Raw genomic sequence first — 19,870 nt, 5'->3', positions numbered from 1 at the left:
TAACACAAAATTTTTCATTATTTATTCTGTGACGAAACTGAATTTTAGTCTTTTAAATTGAGATACCTAAATAAGGGGACAGCGAAATTTTCCTTTGCCCCGGGTGGCTGACACCCATGCTACACCACTGTGCATTATCCTATGGGCAAAAAGGGCAATTGCTTGGGGCCCAAACCAATCTTTTATCAGCTTTTAGTAGATCAGTTTTCCTCATCTAAAGGATGCATATCTACTCAGGTTTACAAAAAAACCTACACACCACCCAACATTCATCTTCCCACGATCCATCCATTTGTGGCCATCGGCCATAAAATTGTATAAAAATATGTATTAATTTTACTTAGTTTAATTTTTTATTTGTTCCTTTGTTTCTTACTTTTCCTAGAACTTTCCCTTCAACCTTTTTCCCTTGGGTGGTATTACCAATTCCAAGAAAATGAGAGTAGAACAAAGGGTGAAGTAGGACCGTAAGGCCGGAGAACAAAAGGAGAAGGGGAGTCTGGGTCAAGCGCTTGAGGAGAACGGACGAGATAAGGTAGGGCTCCGTATCATGTGTAGGACTACCGGAGACTACGAGACTTTGATAAAAAGAAGTTTGGGCTCGAATTCCAAAGAAAAAGAAGAGCAAAGAGAAGGTAGTGCTCCAGATAGAGTATAAAGCGATTGGAGGCTACGTGAAGCCAGAGAACTTGCAGGAAGGAATTCCTAAACGGAAAGGTAGAAGAGAGCCACAGAAAGAACCATACGAGAGGGCCACAGGAAGGACGAGAAGTAACGTCCCAAGTAAAGCTCCAGTGTAGTATCTCACCCAAGATCAAGAACACAAGAAAATCCCGGGTATTTCCATCTTCATCTTAAACTATTCTTATCTGTCTATTCCTTTTTTTTTTCTTCTTTAGTTATAAGTAGTATAAGGATTAGTTATAAGTTTCAGACCGTGCGTAATTGTCGCTCAATTAGATCGCTATTTTATTGATGAGATTGTAACGCCCGCGTGTACACAGAAAAACATTTTGTAATGTTGGGATCACAAAAGAAAAAGGAAAGAACAAACCTGTTCGAAGCGAAAATAAATAACTTTGTGCCAAAAAAATATTTAATGAGTATTTATTTTGTACTTTTCCGCTCATGGGACTTTGTACTTGTCGCAACGAACACCACACATTTTCAAGATGGCCTGGTTCAGGACCTCGGTTCAAAGGACCTTCATCCATTTGTTGAACACACATGATAGAGCTAGAGAGTTTCTTACGATCACCCAATATGCAACTCAGCATGGCTACTCCCCACATATTATTAAAGGCCTTATACATCGTCTTTCCTCCACCACTTCTGCCTCGCAGATAAATTGCTCCCAAGACAGGTTATAGAACTGTCACTTATGACAGAAAGCTAGAAACCCTTTACAAGAAAATATCCGGGTAAAAACTTTTGTTTAGCATTCTGAAGAAGTCCTTCAATTTCCTCCCTCTTCCACAACACTAAAGTATGGACATGCACTTTTAACCAGGCATCTACATTATCCCTGTCATCGATCATAGATCCAGCTGCCACTTAGAATACATAGTTGCTACAACATGCCCTTTAAACACCCACCTCAAGGAACATCAGACATCCATCAGAAAAGGATTAGCCAACACGGCATTGGCTATCTATGCCTCCATTCCTGCCATTATTAATGTGGATTCCACAAAGCAGACTTCTTGCATAATTCTTTCTTAAACATCTTGAGCAGGTAAAAATATATAAGGCCACCCGCAAAAAAAAAAAAAAATTGCTATTAATTTCCGCGATGCTGACTCCTTCCCCCAGTGTGGAAATCTTTCTTCAAACTATATATCTTACTATCCTCCCCCTCTCCATTTTCTCTCATCTAATGTCACCTCTCCTCTGCACATGTGTTCGGCAATCTCTCATTTGTTTCAGCATTTAATGATTAGTTTACCTGATGATGTCCATTCAACATGGATGAAATCATTTGTACTTGATATAAAAATTTGCTGGTTTATAGGTTTAGTGTTTTTCATAAGTAGTAATTTGAATATCATAATATTTCAATTAAATAAAACCAGTTTAGAGTAAACCAAACCATAAAACTTTTTCCAGCATAAAAAAACACTTAAAATGAACATTTTTGGCTGCTTTTAAAAGCCTGACTCAGGTTATAAACCAATCCAATTTGAACATTTCAATTCCAAAAAAGTAACTTTTCTTGGTTACTTCTTTGAGAGTTGCAAAGGTTACTTCTTTGGAACTTTCAGTTTAGACAAGGGGTCTCAAACTCAAATGCAGCAAAGGGCCAGTCAAATACATGCATATCAGACATGGGCTGTATCATTGACATACTATACATTATTATTTGGTATAAGATATACTATAATTAAAAAAAAAAGCCCTAAAAAAAAAAAAGCCTTCTTTTTGCAAGGCCTTTACAAGTTAAACAAATAGATATTTGAATTTTCTGTTTTAATCCCTGCAAAATGTTAGAAACATTAATTTTAGAAAAAAAATTGATCAGGGCTGTGGGCTGGATATGAAGCCTTAACAGGCTGTATCCAGATTGTGAGCCACCAGTTTGCAACACCTGGTTTAAACATTCAAATTGGATTGGTTGAAAACCTTAAGCATATCTCTAAAAGCCAAAAATGTTCATTTTAATAAAGTGTTGTTTGATGCTGGTTTACTCTGAATAATTAATATTCAAATTAATGTTCATGTTATTTCATAATCTGAAATATCTATTCATCACTGTGCATTGAACATCATTTGATAATATAGTCGACCCCCATAACACTGTTGATAATTTCGTTTTACTAAGTGTAAAGTTTCGTTTTACTAAAATCTAAGTGACTCATACAACATGGATTTCATAAAATCCATGTTGTATGAGTCACTTAGATTTTACAAATACGTGAGCCGTTCACAGCCTGGAACACATATTTGTAAAATCTAAATTTCAATTATTTAATTCAGTTGATTTTAATATAAATGGTTTTGGCTCTGCTATTCAAATAATAATAATAAATAATAATAATAATAATAATAATAATATAGTAATTGATATATATTTAAAAAACTAACTATTTGAAACTATTAATATTAAAAAAACCATAAAATGAAATTAAATATCATTTATAAGACATTTACTTGATTGGAATAATTTTCTTGAATTTTGGAGCACTTCATACTGAAGAATTAAATACTACATTAATTGTAAAATTTATTTTGATTATAATAAAATCATATAATAGAACTCAGTGTATATCATTTTGGGTATTCCTGACATAGTTTGCCACGTCTGTAATAAAATTCTAACACTTAAAAAAAATATATCATCATCATCATTAGCAATTTGATGAAGTCCATCAATCTAATTTTGATATTTATGTTTTCTGTAAATCAATCTGAATGAATGATTCTGATGTAAATGTTAATTGTTTTCATATCTTCAAAGACATTTAAATTTAATTTTTTAAAGCATGTTTTTATATATACATATATTTTTCTCCATGTACTTAAAGCAAAAATTTTGTTTAAATGTAGCTTTAATTTCCGGAACAAAATTATTTTAAAAGACCATTATGACTGTTAAAGTAAAATGTGTGTTTGGAAAAAAATGATTAATGTTTCATTCCAAAATGATATTTCTTTAAAGAAAAAAAATTTGCCTGTAGGAGTATTCATGATTTGTAGTTACTCTTACTATACTAGGTTTTGCAGTTTTAATTCATAAAATTATTGCTTTTCCAATTTTTGTTTGTACAAGTTCTGTAGCAAGAGCTAATAGTTTGGTGGAAAGCTTTGAGCAATATTCACTGATAATTAAACACTTGCTGATAGACTCATACCTTTCCTAGAATGCAGCTCGTTCAAAGCAAGAAAAGCTTCTCATAATAAAAAAAATTATTTTTAAATAGGGGGTATTCAAGTATTAATAAAGCATGTAAATTATTACTACTTTATCACTTTTGAATTAGTACAATGTCTCTGACAGAGTGTTTTAAAAAGCATTCAACAAATTTTAGGAATTTTTGATTTTACTTGATAATCATAAAAAAAAATCATTTAAAAATTGATGATACCTAATGTCTACCTATAAATTCTAATCATGTAATTTCTAATTTTTAATTGTAGTGTAATATTGCCAGATTAATTTTTTAAAGATTTGGAAATTATTATTAAATGTAAAATAGACTATGTTCAGGCCTTTTGATTGGTTATTGTTAAGTTATGCCAATGCAACACTTGGGTGATCTGCCTAGGGGGATGCCTTCTGGGAGGTCTTTTTAAAAGAAACTGGCCCCTATTTAGGCATTACAGACATGGAGAAAACCTGGAAAACTTCACATGGCCAGCCCATCCAAGTGAGGTGAACTCCCAGTGTTCAGGGTATGAAGACCACTTGGCCACTGGTGGGCACCTTTTGATTGGATTTAGCTATACAATGAAATGTGAATAGTTCAATATTCTCGGTGTCAAAAACAAATTCAAGTTAAAAAACTGAGTTACCCAGATAGTCCCTCAAAAGAAGTTGCTGACATCACACAAATTCAGTATTTGGTATATGAATGCAGTTGGAAATAAGTACAGTACCTTTCCAGATTAACCATCTAATTTACAGTTTGAAATTTAGGTGACAAACAAAAACATAGTTTTTGTATTAAACAGAGTTCCATATAATAGTAATACTAATAGATCTATTTTTTAGAGACCTTGGAAAAATTTTCACCACACTTATATAATATACATTAGCACAGAAGACTATTATAGACTATAGGCAATAAAGAAACTCTCCAACTGCTGCATGATTCATGCTTTGACTTTGTAAAAATCATAATCATCAGAAGTGAATTGTTTTATCACTTTAATGCACATGGCTTGACATCACTGAGATGTTCAAATGATGCAAGGATATCATCTGTAGCATTTTCAGAATGTTGCTTAAGTAATATTTCTAAAGTTGAAATTACAACTAATGCCTGTTCCTGAGAAATTGGAGTTTCTTTTCTTTCTCACTATTGGATGAATATTGTTTCTCACTATAGATGCTTGATAGTCATTAGTGCTTGGTGCACAATATTTTCTGTCTTCTTTGACATCCAAATACTGATCAAATTGGAATTCTAATAATGCAAGCCTTAGCAAAGCAATTTCATATTTTTGTCTGCTGGAACATCATTCCATGCACTCACATACTTCCACACATCTAGGACAGTCCATTTCCATATGATATCTACTGGATTGTCCCACAAAATTCTTCCACTAAGTAGTGTACCAATAAATGCCAATTTCTCCTCTTAAAGATAATCTCTTAGCCAGGGATTGCACAAATTATTTGGAGGAAAAACACTAACATTTGGCAAGATTAGGTTTGGTGCAGTTATCCAGCAAAAGCAAGATGTTAAGATGTTTATTTTGTACTGCTATTTTTCTCTGTAGAGCTTGCAGATATTTGTGGAACAGCTTTGGTTCCATTCACTTTTGCATTTGCTTTATATTGACAAGGCAACTGTCATACTTTGCTGAGTGTTGCATTTTTCATCCATTGTTGATTCTGGACTTTATGAATAAAAGAAGAGCATTTCAATTCTGTTCATATTGCAAGTAAATAGTACTGTAATACTTTACTTTCTTTTGGCTCTATGCCATGGCTATCCTCTGATTTCTAATGTCTTCAATGGTCTTATATTGACAAATAGACAACTCAGCATTAATGCTGATCTCACTGTAGACTTCAACAAAATGTGCTTCAGGCTCCAAACACAAACAGCATCAATCAAGCCAGATTTACCAGTAATGTTGTGCCAAATGATTCAAAAGAATTCTTTGAATCCCTGTAGCCATCCATTTAGGCACTTGAAATTGCTTTAAGTAATGGAATAGTGAATTTTATTTGCTTTTTTTCAGTAACAGTCCATTAAACAACAAAGTAGTTTTTCAAAGTGGGGTAAAACAATGTAACAGTTTCTCTTCTACATCTTTATATTTTGCCCCACAAACATGTTTTCTTTCATGTATATTTGGATCAGATTCTATAGCACATTTAATTTTATTGCTGCCTTTTTAACCACAGACAAAAAAGACATAATGAACCCCTTCAGTAACAACCAGCATTAACCACAAAATCATTTACTACGCAGTGAACATTTATTATTCTAATATTTTTCATTTTCAGTCTTCTTAAATCAAACTTCTTTGGGAGATATCTGAATTTTACAATTTAAAAAAACAAAGCTGCCACTTTATTCTACAATGATTTACAATGTTCCATTTTTGGAACAAGACAAATTTTAAAAAGTGCATGTCAGACATTTACATGTTGAATAAAATATTACAAATAAATAATATAAAAGATATTTCCTTACTCAAGTTTCTTCAGATATCTCCTAAAGAAGGTAGATTAAAATAAAAAATGTTAGAATAATAAATGTTCACTGCTTAAGTGGTTGTGTATTATGGTTAATACTCCACGTCTTCAGATGGTTTCCTTTGGTTTTTTCTCCCTTCTTCACTTCTTGAATTGCTTTGTTTCATAAAAGTTACTAATAAATCTGCTTCCACATGGTGCTGTTTTGTCCTCTAACCAGGGCTGTGGAGTCGCGTAAAAATCTACCGACTCCGACTCTTCCTTACCATCCGACTCCGGCTAAAACACCAAAACTCCACAGCCCTGCCTCTAACAACATGAAATACACCACTTCAGCATTGAGTATTTCCCCAAGCTAGAAAATTCATCTGTCATTGGCCAGTTGAGAGCAAATGAGACTGGTGACGTGATTATCTGCTGATAAAAATATGCCATCTGCCTCCCCATAAAATGACTTGGTATTTAATTTTGCCAGAGTCGAGAGTCATCCTACTAAAATTATCAGGAGTCGAAGTCGAGTATTTTTTTTACCAACTTTGCAGCCCTGCTTTAAACTGTGTATGATAAAGGAAGAAAATTTTAAAAATGTGTTAAGAGTTTATCACACCAAGTGACCAATCTATGTATGATAGTATTATATATATAATACTAAGTACAAAAATTATGATAAATATTAAAACAAAAATAATATAGAGAGTTTGTTCTTTTAGTCTACCATTGTCATGTTTATTGCAATACTTGGATGGTACGAAATGGCACAATTTCATTGGTCAAGTAGACATCAATTGAGAATATCTTATTTTTTATGATACGTTAGCACTAAAACTGTTTCATTCACTGCCAAATATCAAACAGTGATCTGCCAATGAATCAAATGTCTCAGCACCCTCAAAAACCACTTAATTGTATTCTGTGCTCGCTGGTAACCTTGTATTACATAATTTTCCTATTTGAATGCCACCATACCACTGATCTGATATGAAGGAACTATTGCAGATACATGTTGAAGTTAATTCGACTAAAAGCAATTGTCGTCCTCCTGTGAGAGAAGATGGTCAACGACTACTATTTAATACTGGTCTACTATTAATATGTGAAAAGTGACCTGTACGGGATAGGTTCTGACAGCATCACATGTAATTAAAGTTGCTAACCTCAATGTTCGAAAGACTTCATATAAGACTTGTTTAAGTAAAAAAAATCTTGTAAAATGTGAGAATAATTGCTTTTACATGATCCCATAAAACAAGTGGTGAAACCAGATTGAAAAAGTAAAGCTCAGCAAAAATATCTAAGGAAAGTTTTGAAAGTTGTGGCATAAGAATAGTGGAAGCAGATTTGACAGTAAGACTCAAGATGTGAGTAAAATGCACATTACACAGACTACAACTACAGGAAGTTTTGAATGAAGCAATGCCATCATGATAAAAAATAGGAAAAAAATAAACATCAGCACAGAAAAAGACTGAGCTCTACTTCATGCCTGAAAATCGTTGTGCGTACATTAATTTGGCTGAACGATAGAACATTTTTCAGCAGTATCAGTGAAAGAAGTTTGGGGCAATGAGTTTATGAGTTAATAAGGGAAATAAAATCAGGGTAAGGGGTGGGGTGTTCAGGTTTTGTTGTAGTTATCCACTCTACAATGATCAATGGACATAACCATCAAGGGCGATCACGTGGCACTGGAGAACAATGTCAATATCTGCAAAAAAAATAGCCAAAAATTACTGCAAAAAAATTCACACAAAAAGGAATTATGTGACAATAAAGAAAGATTTTTTCTTTACTAGACATAACTGTTTTAAAAAATTTTTCCGAAACGGAAACGAGAAAAACTCTTGGAAAAATTCTTAAAAAATTTCCATTTATTCTCCACTACATCGTGATAGCGCCATATCTGACTAATCCTCTCTACAAACGTTTAGCATGTCCTTGTAAATATTGCATTTATAGAAAAAGCATTAAAATTAGTTTTGTTTATTTGGTTATGGCAACTTGACACATAAGTAATCTGTCAAGGAGGATGCATCCCAGAAAGACTTATATAAAGCTGGCTGCAATTTAAGTGTTACTAATGGGAAGAAAACCCAGAAAACTCCACATGATCAGTCTGTTGTCCATGTGCAAACCCACAACAGACTACTGGTGTTTGATGGTTTCATTCAGTTACTGGAGGGTACTTACTGAAATTTAAAAAATTGTAGATTTATAAATTCCCACTGTTGTTTGTCCATCTCTGTCCTTCCTTAATCTCAAAAACAGAGTTAGATAAATGAAAGTAAAGTCCAAATATGGAAAGCATAAGGAGAAAAAGAGGACCAAATTAACTACACAGGTATACCTCACCTTACGTCAGTAATTGGTTCCAGGAGAGGAGACTTAAGTCGAAAAATGATGCAAGTCGAATTTACTTGTCACTAGGCTAAACTACAAATAACCATTTCCAGTTCTGTATTTTATTTATAAATGCATTTTAAATAATATATTGTTAATAATCTATTTTAAGCTTAGAAATAAATTTTAGTTTTTAAATTAATTAATTAAATTAATATAATACAGAAAAAAGTAATCTAAATTTACGAATTTATGTACAGTATATACAGTACAATACAGTACATACTTATAAATGTGTATGTTTACAATTTGGCAATGTTTACAGTACATTGCAGACTCTTTATTTGTGAATGTGGTTTGCTCTAAGAAATTATAAAATATGATGATTTTGTAAGGTTAAATAACAAACACAGGTTATTAAAATTATCTTGCGACAGTAGAAAATAAACTAATTTATATTAAATTTACCAATATCAAGTGGTGCTAACGACGACGCCAAACAGTAGATATTGGAACTACCATGGAAAACACCAATATTGAGCACTTAAAGACCGCTAAATAAGATGACAACATAGTCACAGATGTTTTCATGTTTCGTTCTCTAGGATTTATGATGATTATATTAACATTTACTGTAAATATATATATTTTAATATGATTTTATGTGCTTTAACGCTTCTCTGGTGATATTATGACTTCAATATTTGTGGCAGACAGACGTAAAGTCGAATAAAATGACAAACATAACTCGAGGTATACCTATATATGAACTTCTGACTTGTACCACAAGTCACGTTATTTCAATTAAAAAATTTTCCCCTAAACAGTTAGATTCATAACTGGCACAACACTATTACTGGCAGGAAAAGTATGATCTACAGGGGCAAAACACTACTACACTCCACACAGGCAAGTACTATGTGCTACCTAGTGTGAGCCCGAGGGTTTTGAGGGCGTAAATTTTTAAGGGGTTAATGACCTTTTTCAAAGGAAGTGTAGACATTAGAGGATGAGAAAAAAATTATTGCAAGTTCCCACAGAAATAGATCAGATGTCGACTCTTACACATTGACAAAATAGGAAGGAAGAAAGGCAAGTCATCATAATGACAAATGACCAGTTGGCGCAGTGCCAATGACAATCGTATAAAAACAATCGTCACGGGAAATTCAGGGCGATCGTCCCAGGAAGGTCCGAGTACAAGTGTCTCCCGTCCTGGTCCTGTCCGAGGAGAAGCAGGTAGAAGACGTAAGACTGGTTCCAGCTTCCATAGTCCAGAATGATCATCGCATATTGTCATCCGACAACATATAAGGTATATCTGAGTGCAGTAACATTTGTAAACTCTCTCACTCTAGCAGTTAGGCATGTGACATAGTGACTAGTTTGATCGCCTTTACCGATAGATTTATATGTTATCTGCATTTAATCATTTAATTCTTTATGTATGCTCATGTATATTAGATTAGTTATATAATAAACTCCTTATTTGTTTGTTTAACCTGTATATCATTGCTCGCACGGACATCCATCGACTTTCTCAACCCCCTTGCCACTCAGTGACGCTGTGAGTGAATCTCGCCAATCTAATGATTAGAGGGCTCTGTCCCCTTGCCCATATTCTCACACTAGTTCACCAGTGGCCAAGTGGTCTTAGTACCCTGGCCACTGGTGTTTGGGTCATGGATTCGCACCTTTCTCAGATGGGCTGGTCACGGAGTTTTCTCCATGTCTGTAATGCCTAAATTGAGGCCAGTTTCCCTTAAAAGACCTCCAGAAGGCATCTCCTCTAGGCAGATTGCCGAAGTATTGCATTGCCATAACTTAACAACTACTATGTGCTACCTGTTGCAGTAATGGTGTAATGGCATGTCTATTTCATACTGTATCAATTGTCACAGTAATTCAATGAATATAATATATATTTTTAAAATTATCATTTTTGTAAGAATTATAATTATTTACTTAATTATTTTGTAAAATTTTTTGCCAAACATGGCATTACATGTAAAGCCAGTAATCAAATATAGACAGAAATCCAACCAGTAATTTGGGGTGGGATGTACAACATTATCTAAGTTAGAAGTATTTGAATGTAACTGTAGAGTTTCATAGTAATTGGTCAAATGGCTAGGCATGCATATCAAAACAAAAACAAACATATCTTCATTTACTTATATATATATATATATATAGATTACAGGTGAAATTTTCAAACAGACTTGGTTGATATGAAATTAGGATATATTTTTTTTTACCAGTAACCCTTGATGGGAGCCTTTATTGGGGGCAAACAGCCAGACCAGCTGTATTTTAACAAGATGCTTACTCCTCCTCTTGCACCTTGACTTGGGACCAGCATTGGAGATGTCTTTCTGTATAGATTCTTCTGCCAACAGCTCTTCTACAACCCCAACTACAATCAGCATCTGCCAACCATGTCAGGTTTGGCTGCAAAAAGGTGTTTGCCTGCAAATCAGGAGCGACTTTTATGATGGAGGAAGATGATAGCAAGCATAGGCCCAATACCATTCCCAGAAGAAAGACTTCATTGAAATTCACCTTCGGACTCCTGTATTTCAATTGTGGATGATGATAGTTTATAAGTTGAATTAGCAAGTATATCCCTATATTGAAACAAGTTTTCCTTGGTATATTTTAATATAGGGATTTACTTGCTAATTCAATTTACACATGCATTCAAATAAAAGTGAATTTCAGTTAGCCAGATTTCATTGTATAAAGTTCAATTAAAAGATTCGAAAGAAATTGTTTACAGATGTAATATATATGTTTTGGTTAAAAGGATTGCAATTTATAATATTTATGTAGTTGATATACAATACATCCAATATCCAATTCAATATCTGAATTTTTTTTGTATAATTTCAAAATGATTCCACAATGATTACCTATTTGGAAGAGACTCCATTTAATATTCAGAGAAATGTAACAAAATAAGAAATTTACAAAGAGGTATAAGAAACATTTGTTTTCTTATTTATATGCATTGTGTATTTGATATCTTACCTAATATATAATTAATTCTTAAAAAGCTATTTGCAATTAATTTAGGGGATGAGCTTAAAGGATTCTGAAATACCAACACCACCTATCACAGAATAGAATGAAATTAGCTCTTAATATTTTACTGCAAAAAACTGGTTCAATCAATGCTAAAGATATTAAAGTCTGTATCATGTTCAAAAAAACAGATCCAACTAAATATTAAGTTACTAAATTCTCTATGATAATATTTGGACAAATAAAAGTAACTATTAAAACAGAAAGTTGTAGAAATCAATCCCAATTTCATTTTTGCTTTTCCTAGCTATTACATATAACAGAGGGAAAGTATGGCAATTGGTCAAAAAATGACCAAGATTTTTACATTTTTGGCTCAGGATATCTTGAAATGTTGAGAAATGCAAAAAAATTCAGGGGTGTTTACTGTATGTATGGATATTAGTTTGAGTGAGAGTGTGCTTGTGGTGGGCACGATTTTGTTCATCCTTTTTGAAGCTTAACTCCTGTGCTTTTTGTCGAAAACCTCTGAAATTTTGGTGATTAAAGGTTGAGGGGGGCAAGGAAGATAAACAGGATTGCATGTATCTCCAGTAGGGTCAGACTTAGCGACAATTTTATTCATTAGCATTTACAATTTTTTTTTTTATAAAACATACCCTTTCCCTTAAAATTAAACACACTATATTTTTAACTATTATAAAATGGCAAAGAGTTTCATAAAATATAACAGATGGTGCCACCAAATGTTGATTTTTAAAAATAAGACATAAAATGAATATTAAAGCTGTATACATTTGTAACGTGTTCATTCTGTGTTAGAAATAAATTCTTCCCTTTTTAATATATGATGTTTCTTTGTTATACATTATCTGACTATTAAATGGAGTTACTGTACAAATTATTATAACATGTTAAATTTTGTTGATTTTTGTATAATTAGTGCATCTTTAAAAAATATTTGATTTTGCTTTTGTCTTAGTAAAATTTCAGAACTTTTGTTTACTCATATTTTTACATGTCAAATTTTATATTTTCATAACTTTAGGTCAATTAAGAGCAAAAATGTTGCAAGTCAAAAGTGAAACGTGAACCTGCAATTCCTGCTTCAGAGATTCTTCTCTTCCAGAACTTTCTAAATTGGTTATTACAAATATTAATTTAATTATTACATTTAACAAGAGATGCTATTTAATGCCTGCTTCTACTACCAAAATTACTTAAGAATTTAGTTAATAGTAGTAGTAATGTAGTCCAACATAATTTAGCCATCTTTTTTGCTTTAATTTATAATTAACTGAATAAACTGAAAGCTTTTAACAAATTCATTAAAAACTCAATCTTAAATGTATTTTCTAAAAATAGATGTAAAACAATGTTAAACTATAAAATATTACAAATACAAAACAACAATTACAATTCAATATTTAATGTTAAATGTCATACATATTTCAAATGAATGCAAAGTACTATAAAATGACAAATGAATAAAAAGCAATAATTCATAATTCTATTAAGTATAATTATAAAAATCTAAATACAACTTTAACTTTGTTGTAAAACTGAAATTATGCAAAATAAATTCTAAGTTGGATTTAAAAGTGTAAAAGCACCAATCGAATCTAATAACCAATCTGCTGATAATCTACATGTATTATCAGATACAACAACTTTACTATTTGCTGATATTATGAAGTAAGTACATTTTGATAAAGGATTTTCTTTTCGAGCATGATATGGTACTGTCAAATCAGTATTTAATACCTCTGAACGAGGTTCACGTGTCAGCAACTTGCCTCCTCCTAATTTCACCAAGGCACTAAGTTGTTCATTTGAAGGCAATGGAGGAGTAAAATTACCTGATATATAAAATTCACATCCATCAAACAGAGGAGGATTTTGCCTTTCTGCATTTAAACGAGCTTTTCTTGGTCCAAAAGTTTCAATCTGATATCCAGCCCCTGTTATTTCATATTCTTCTTCAGATATCTTTTCTTGCTTTTCCATACATTTTTCAATCCAACAAAAATCTAAAATCCAACATCCATTTAAAACACACTGTAAAAATTTTAAAGTTCTAGAACAGTGTCGTTGAACATTACAAGAGGCCACAAGGTGAGTTACATTATTACAATATTCTTTGGCAATTGTAAAATCCAGAAGTTTGGCACATTTTTCCACTGTATGTTTTTGATCAGAATTAAGACCTGTCATCATTAAACAAATTTTTTCAGATTTTGATTGAAAACTTGTAACAACAACATGTGGAATAATTTGTTTATCTGAATGTACTTTCAGAATTCTTTTCATTTCTGGTGTAATGCTAATTTCTAATGGAGTTTCGCCAGTATGATTTCTTGCTCCAATATCAGCTCCATACTTTAAAAGTATTTCTGCAACTTCACAATGATTATTTATTACAGCATCATGAAGTGGTGTTGAGTTTTCCCAACCAGTTATATTAACATTAGCCCCATGCTGCAATAGCAATTCAACTATTTTTGAATAACCATGATTACAAGCTTCATGCAATGGTGTCCATCCAGCATTGTCTTTTATATTGGGATTGAATCCTTCTTGCAACAACTTTAGAACACTATTTTCATTGCCTTTAATAGCAGCTATATGAAGTGGTGTTTCTCCTTTAGCATTTCTTTTCTGTTTCAGAATTGGGGTTTTTCTTCCTTCTATCTTTTCATTTACTTCCATTTTCAATTTATTATTGTTTCTTTTGAAAGTTTTTTTGTCATTTCCACTTTCATCTAAAGCAGAATTTTCTAGTATTTCAGATAAATTTAAATTAATCATCTTCTTATCTGACAATCTTTCATTAAATTTATTCATCAAAGCAGCAAGTGTTGAAAGCTGAAGATCATCTTGCAGACTGTCATTTGAAATTGAAGCAAAACATAATGGGCAGTTATTTTTCAAGCTTTGTGCACAATTCTTACAAAATGTATGGCAACATAAAGTATTTGTCATAGCATCATTTAAAATGATGCCACATAATTTACAGGACAATGCTACTTCTAATTCTTTCAAAACTTCTTTTGTTTTAACAAAATTTTCTTCATTACAATCCATTTTTGTTCATGTAATAATACAGAGCAAGTAATATTTCAAATAATTTCTTCTATTTATTAGGTCTGAAAACTTCAGATGAAAATTCTTTAGTTAAACCCTAAAATAAAACAATTTAAAATAAATTGTTTGATAATTAAAAAAAAACAGTTGAAAATATTTAAATTGAAAAACATTCTTTTTCTATGTAAAAATTAGAAAGCATACAAAACTATTGTTTTTAAAAACTATTTTAACAACTAAATTTGTAAATAATTATTGTATGAAATAATAACATTTAATAAATAATATCCGAAATAATAACAATAATATCCGTACAGCAAATTATTTCATTATTGTAACTAGCTCATTCTGTATTATGATAATCAAAGAATACTTAAATTTAGACAAATTAATCAGATTAATAAAATTTCAAATTTTTTAGAAAGACAAAGAAAATTTGAACTGAGTAAAAAAATGAAAAATTTGCCTAGTGTTTGAAAATTGTCACTACATTGTGTCTGTGTAAGGAAATGTATCATATTTAAAAAAATTCATCACAATAAAAAAGTTAAAGCTGAAACTACCCATAATCAAAAGATAAATTGCTAATAATGGAAAAAAATCTATCAAAAAGCAAATTATTAATAAAAAATATATGAAATAAAATTAATAAATAAAGAAAGAAATTAAGCTGTATAAATAAATTAGGCAGATCATTAAGAGAAAGATTTAAAGTAAATGTAAAAAAAAAGGCAAGATTATATACATACAAACTTGACATAAGTTGTAATAAATATTGCAAAACAACAACTTAAAATTATGTTTTGAAGAGGGGGAAAAATGTGCATGAGAAGTGGCTTTTCTTGCTGTTTAATGTATTGCCAAAATAGTTATTTACTTTTACTTTTTAAATAAGACTGATAGAAGAATTAACTTAAAAAAATGGAAAACTATGAAAAAAATTTAAATTGTCAATGTAATCCTTGGTCATACTATGAATGAAATCCTAAGTATAATCAATTTATTCTCACACACACACACACACAAAAGTTTTTGTAAGTTACGTTTAAAATTCTTTGAAACTTCTGTATGTGCATCAAAATAATGCAATGCATGGCAGATATTTTTTTTATTTAAGTTTTGATAAACTATTTGTTAAACTGTCTCAATGTGAAATGTATGAAGATGAAAGAACAAGAAACTGTACAATATAAAAATTCTATTACCATAATATTTAAATATCACAAATGATATCAATGATTGAAATTTATTTCATAAGTATTGAATGTTAATTTTATGTAACTAACTATTTTTTCAATATGGAGTAATATATTTTAATATTTACACAATAACTTTGTATGAAGTTGAAAGATTAATAGATAAACTGCAAGTATTAACTTATACAAAATCAACACCATTAAATGTCTCTCAATGAGCACTAATTCTCTATTCAGCATCTCCAACAAGGACTAACTTTAATGATTAAACATTTATCATCTTCCAATCCAATTTTACAAGCATTTATTATATATACTTTCAATTGTATTACAACTTTAAAAGTTTATAGCATTTCCGGACTATCAAGTATTTTTACATTCTTCATTGTTTATTTTTAAACATGCCTATCTGTTGTGATGATACGAAGCAATAAACAGGTATTTCCATGAACAGAATTACAAGGAATGAGAGAACAGTAATAGATAACAAATCAATTTTATTTTTGCTTTCGTATAGGTTAAAAAAACACCCGATCCCAACTCACAGGCTTTCAAATTCACGTATGTAACAATTGAACTGTGAGCCCGCGGGCCTATCTACGGGTCTGAGCGGAGGAATGAGTGAATTTCACGCAAAATTATGACTTTGTAATTTAATTTCTTAATGCAATTGTTATAAAAAAAAACCATCACTCTAGAAGGAATCAGATGACACTCTCTCTAAACAAATGGAGAGGAATTTTGACAACAAGATGGCAAAAGGAAAACATTCAATTGTGAAAGAGGGACAGCTGCTATTACACATCATCGGAAGAAACCTATGCCTGCACCTGGGAATGAACCTTCGACATGTCAATAGTCGATCACATGATCATTTTCCCAGGCATCAAGCATAAAAAGGTGGAGACACCAAAGTCCCGGACAGTTGTCCCATACGAAGCCCAACGGAAGGTGAATAGATTAATTAGTGCCTGGAGTAATCAATGACTAGGTGCCAAGTTCAGTGGACCTCCACAAATGGACTGTCCCAGCCCATGTAAGTCAACGATAAGAAAACCTGCCATACAACGCCAATCCTCTTCAAATTCCTCTCTCTCTCTCTCCGATCGAACAAATGTCATCTAATTTGACCAACAAATATAGAGGTATCTATAGATTATTGTAAACTCTCTCTCAGCAGAAGTAGCAACAGAGCTAGGTCATCAGGTCAGCATGCAAACTGATTAGAATATTTTGTAAATCCCCTCCAGAGGAGTGTATATGTAACCTCATTTAACAGCATCTAACTTAGGCTTAGTTTTATGTATCATAGGTTTAGTTATATAATAAATTCTTGTTGTTGTCTGTTAAAAACCTGTCTCCTGTCACTCCAAAACATGGACACCTGTCAACTTCTCACCTCCCTTGCCACTCAAAAAAAAAAAAAAGCCATCCCAAAGACAAAGTGGGCGAGTTTTACCAACAACTCTGATTAGAGGGCTCAATCCCCTCGCCTGTATTCTCACAGAACAGTTCCTTCCAATAATCAAAATAAACAAATGCTCAACAATATTACCGCAGAAACTTACAATTAAAACTTAACCTAATTATACACTAAAAGGAGATAAGGAAATCAGACAGATTGTTAGAAAAGGAAAAGAAGGGGGAGAGAAGGAGAAAGAAGGAAAGACCCAGGAATCCTTTTTTCATATTTTTATATACCTCAGATGGATTGCTGGTAAACGATAGTCAATAGGTTTCGGAATTTATTTTATCACCTCTTTCCTGTACCGGTCCACCTTGCATGGACTATCTTCATATGGTTATCTATGCTGGTCTCCTTAATGCTGGAAGATCTTCGTCTTTGGCACCGTAGTTTAAGGAATCTACTTTCTCTCATTATTCTCACAAACTGGGGCCACTACTAAGGTTAAACCTTCAAGATGTCGGATACAGTTCTCTGATATTCTTACAAAAAATGTCCACAGTCACCTCTGATCACCCTGGCTGCAAAATCCTGAGCGCAACTTGATTGCACCTAGTCCCCATGAGGTCTCCACCAAATCTTAGCTTTCCCACTCTTTCGGTTCCCCAGCGAGTTGTTAACACTTTTGTTTTCCAATGTCAGTTCCAAGAACTGGTGAATCCAACCAAGGAAAAAAGGATTAAGATAGAAAGTTCTAGGATAGTCAAGACAAAGAACAAAGGAAATACTAAGTCTAAAATATAAAATATATACAAAAATATACAATAATATGGCTGACAGTCACTGTTCAGCTGCATTTAAAAACTTTTCTGATCATTCTGATAAAAATAAAATGGAGAGATGAGGAGACTAATAAATTTATGAAGAGAAGACATGATTAAAGATTTCTAAGTATTTTCATTAAAATGATTATAGAAAAATGATTATTATTGATGAAAATCTCACATAAGGAATCTTGTTCATGTGAAATGAAGTTTAATTACTAGTACAGGAAACCTACACAAAAGCCAAGATCCCAGAAAAAATTCTCACGGAAATGTTTTTGTCCACATTCTGTAGAATTGAAAATGGAGCAGCATTATTTGAATAATTGAATCCAATGCATTGTCGTCTCCTTCTTGGTGGAGACATTTCTGATTTGGGCAGCACCCAGATCAGAAACATCAATCAAATAATGCAGCTTCATTTTCAATGCTACAGAATGTGGACAAAAACATTTGCATAAGTGAGAATTTTTGCTGGGATTTTGGCTTTTGTGTAGGTTAATTCAGTACAATTCAACTAGATTTCAGCTATCTTCTATTAAATAAACATCTTCAAAAATTTTGAAGCAAAGAAGATAGTCCATTATGAAAATGAGTTTGAATTCATTATGAAAATTATGGAAACAGATAACTTAGATATATAAACAGAATATAAATAATAAAATTTAATGGATTTAATGGAAGAACACACAATTAGATATATAGTACACAAATTATTAAATTTCATTTTAACAGCACCATATGTTTGCTTCTGAAAGTGATATAAAAAATTTATTTATTTTCAATTACAATAGGAAAGTCTTGTGTCAATAGATTTCATCCACCTAATTAACAGAAAAATCCCTATTAAAATACATAAATACATTAAAGTACAACAAAAAATACAATATGTAAAAGTATAAAATTATTAATAAAAGAAAGAAATTAAGAACTATATATTATTTGTTTGCAGACTTTCTTGAAACTCTAGTAATCAACATGTAGTAAGTGCTCGAAACTACTTATATTTTGTGAAATGCAATAAAAAATTATCTTTGCTGGAATCTAAAATATGGTGTATCTATGCTTGAAAAATTATAAAAATTGTGAAGGAACACTTAACCTAAGCCAATTGGACATTACATATCCATTATAATATCTATGGTATAGTAGTTAAAAGATTTTGTGTGATTAGTAAATAAGGGACTGTAAATATTGTTTGAGATATTCAATTTACATTTAAATAGAAGTCCTGTTGCACGAAAGTAGCAAGATCTGCACAAAATTTGAATTTGAGTCATGAATTTAATGTTATTTGCAATGCAAAATTGTACATTTAGTAGTTCATATACTAAAGTGTCTGTTAATAGGTTTTCATTGGTACTTTGAAGACAAGACTATTTAGAAGGGCACTTTATCAAAGTTTGATCATAGTAGAAAACAAGAAAGTTAACAGAATAAGGGCTATTTTTTGTCATTCAATTTGAATTTTACCTATTTAAATATGCAAGAATATATTTTTTTCTACATAGAGATACAACAGAGACAAAAGATACAAGAGAGAAAAAAAGATGGAAACTAAGAATAAAAGAATGATCAAGAAATGAAAACTTAATAATAAAATAAATACAAGGAAATGACAGTATCACAAATA

At 31.7% G+C, this 19,870-nt stretch overlaps 1 protein-coding gene across 7 annotated transcripts in view; it reads right to left on the bottom strand.

The window, feature by feature from the left end:
- The window catches only part of LOC111635236 (uncharacterized MFS-type transporter C09D4.1-like), a 103,727-nt gene that overhangs the window by 58,242 nt on the left and 25,615 nt on the right, over positions 1-19,870 (bottom strand). For 5 of the 7 annotated variants that reach the window (XM_023380131.1, XM_023380133.1, XM_023380136.1 and 2 more), the window contains one exon: positions 13,183-14,909. The exons of the other annotated variants lie outside the window; for them this stretch is intronic. In XM_023380131.1, coding sequence (XP_023235899.1) covers positions 13,313-14,812 — 1,500 coding nt within the window. In that variant the 5' untranslated portion in view covers positions 14,813-14,909 and the 3' untranslated portion in view covers positions 13,183-13,312. Of the gene's footprint in view, positions 1-13,182; positions 14,910-19,870 lie in introns of those variants that run through there. 7 annotated transcript variants of the gene reach the window in all.

The sequence above is a fragment of the Centruroides sculpturatus genome, unplaced genomic scaffold, assembly GCF_000671375.1.
Source record: "Centruroides sculpturatus isolate CEXI.00-Female unplaced genomic scaffold, Cexi_2.0 scaffold953, whole genome shotgun sequence".
Lineage (NCBI taxonomy): Eukaryota > Metazoa > Arthropoda > Arachnida > Scorpiones > Buthidae > Centruroides > Centruroides sculpturatus.
The sequence above is the reverse complement of the archived record's forward strand: the minus strand, read 5'-3'. Positions and strand labels throughout refer to the sequence as shown.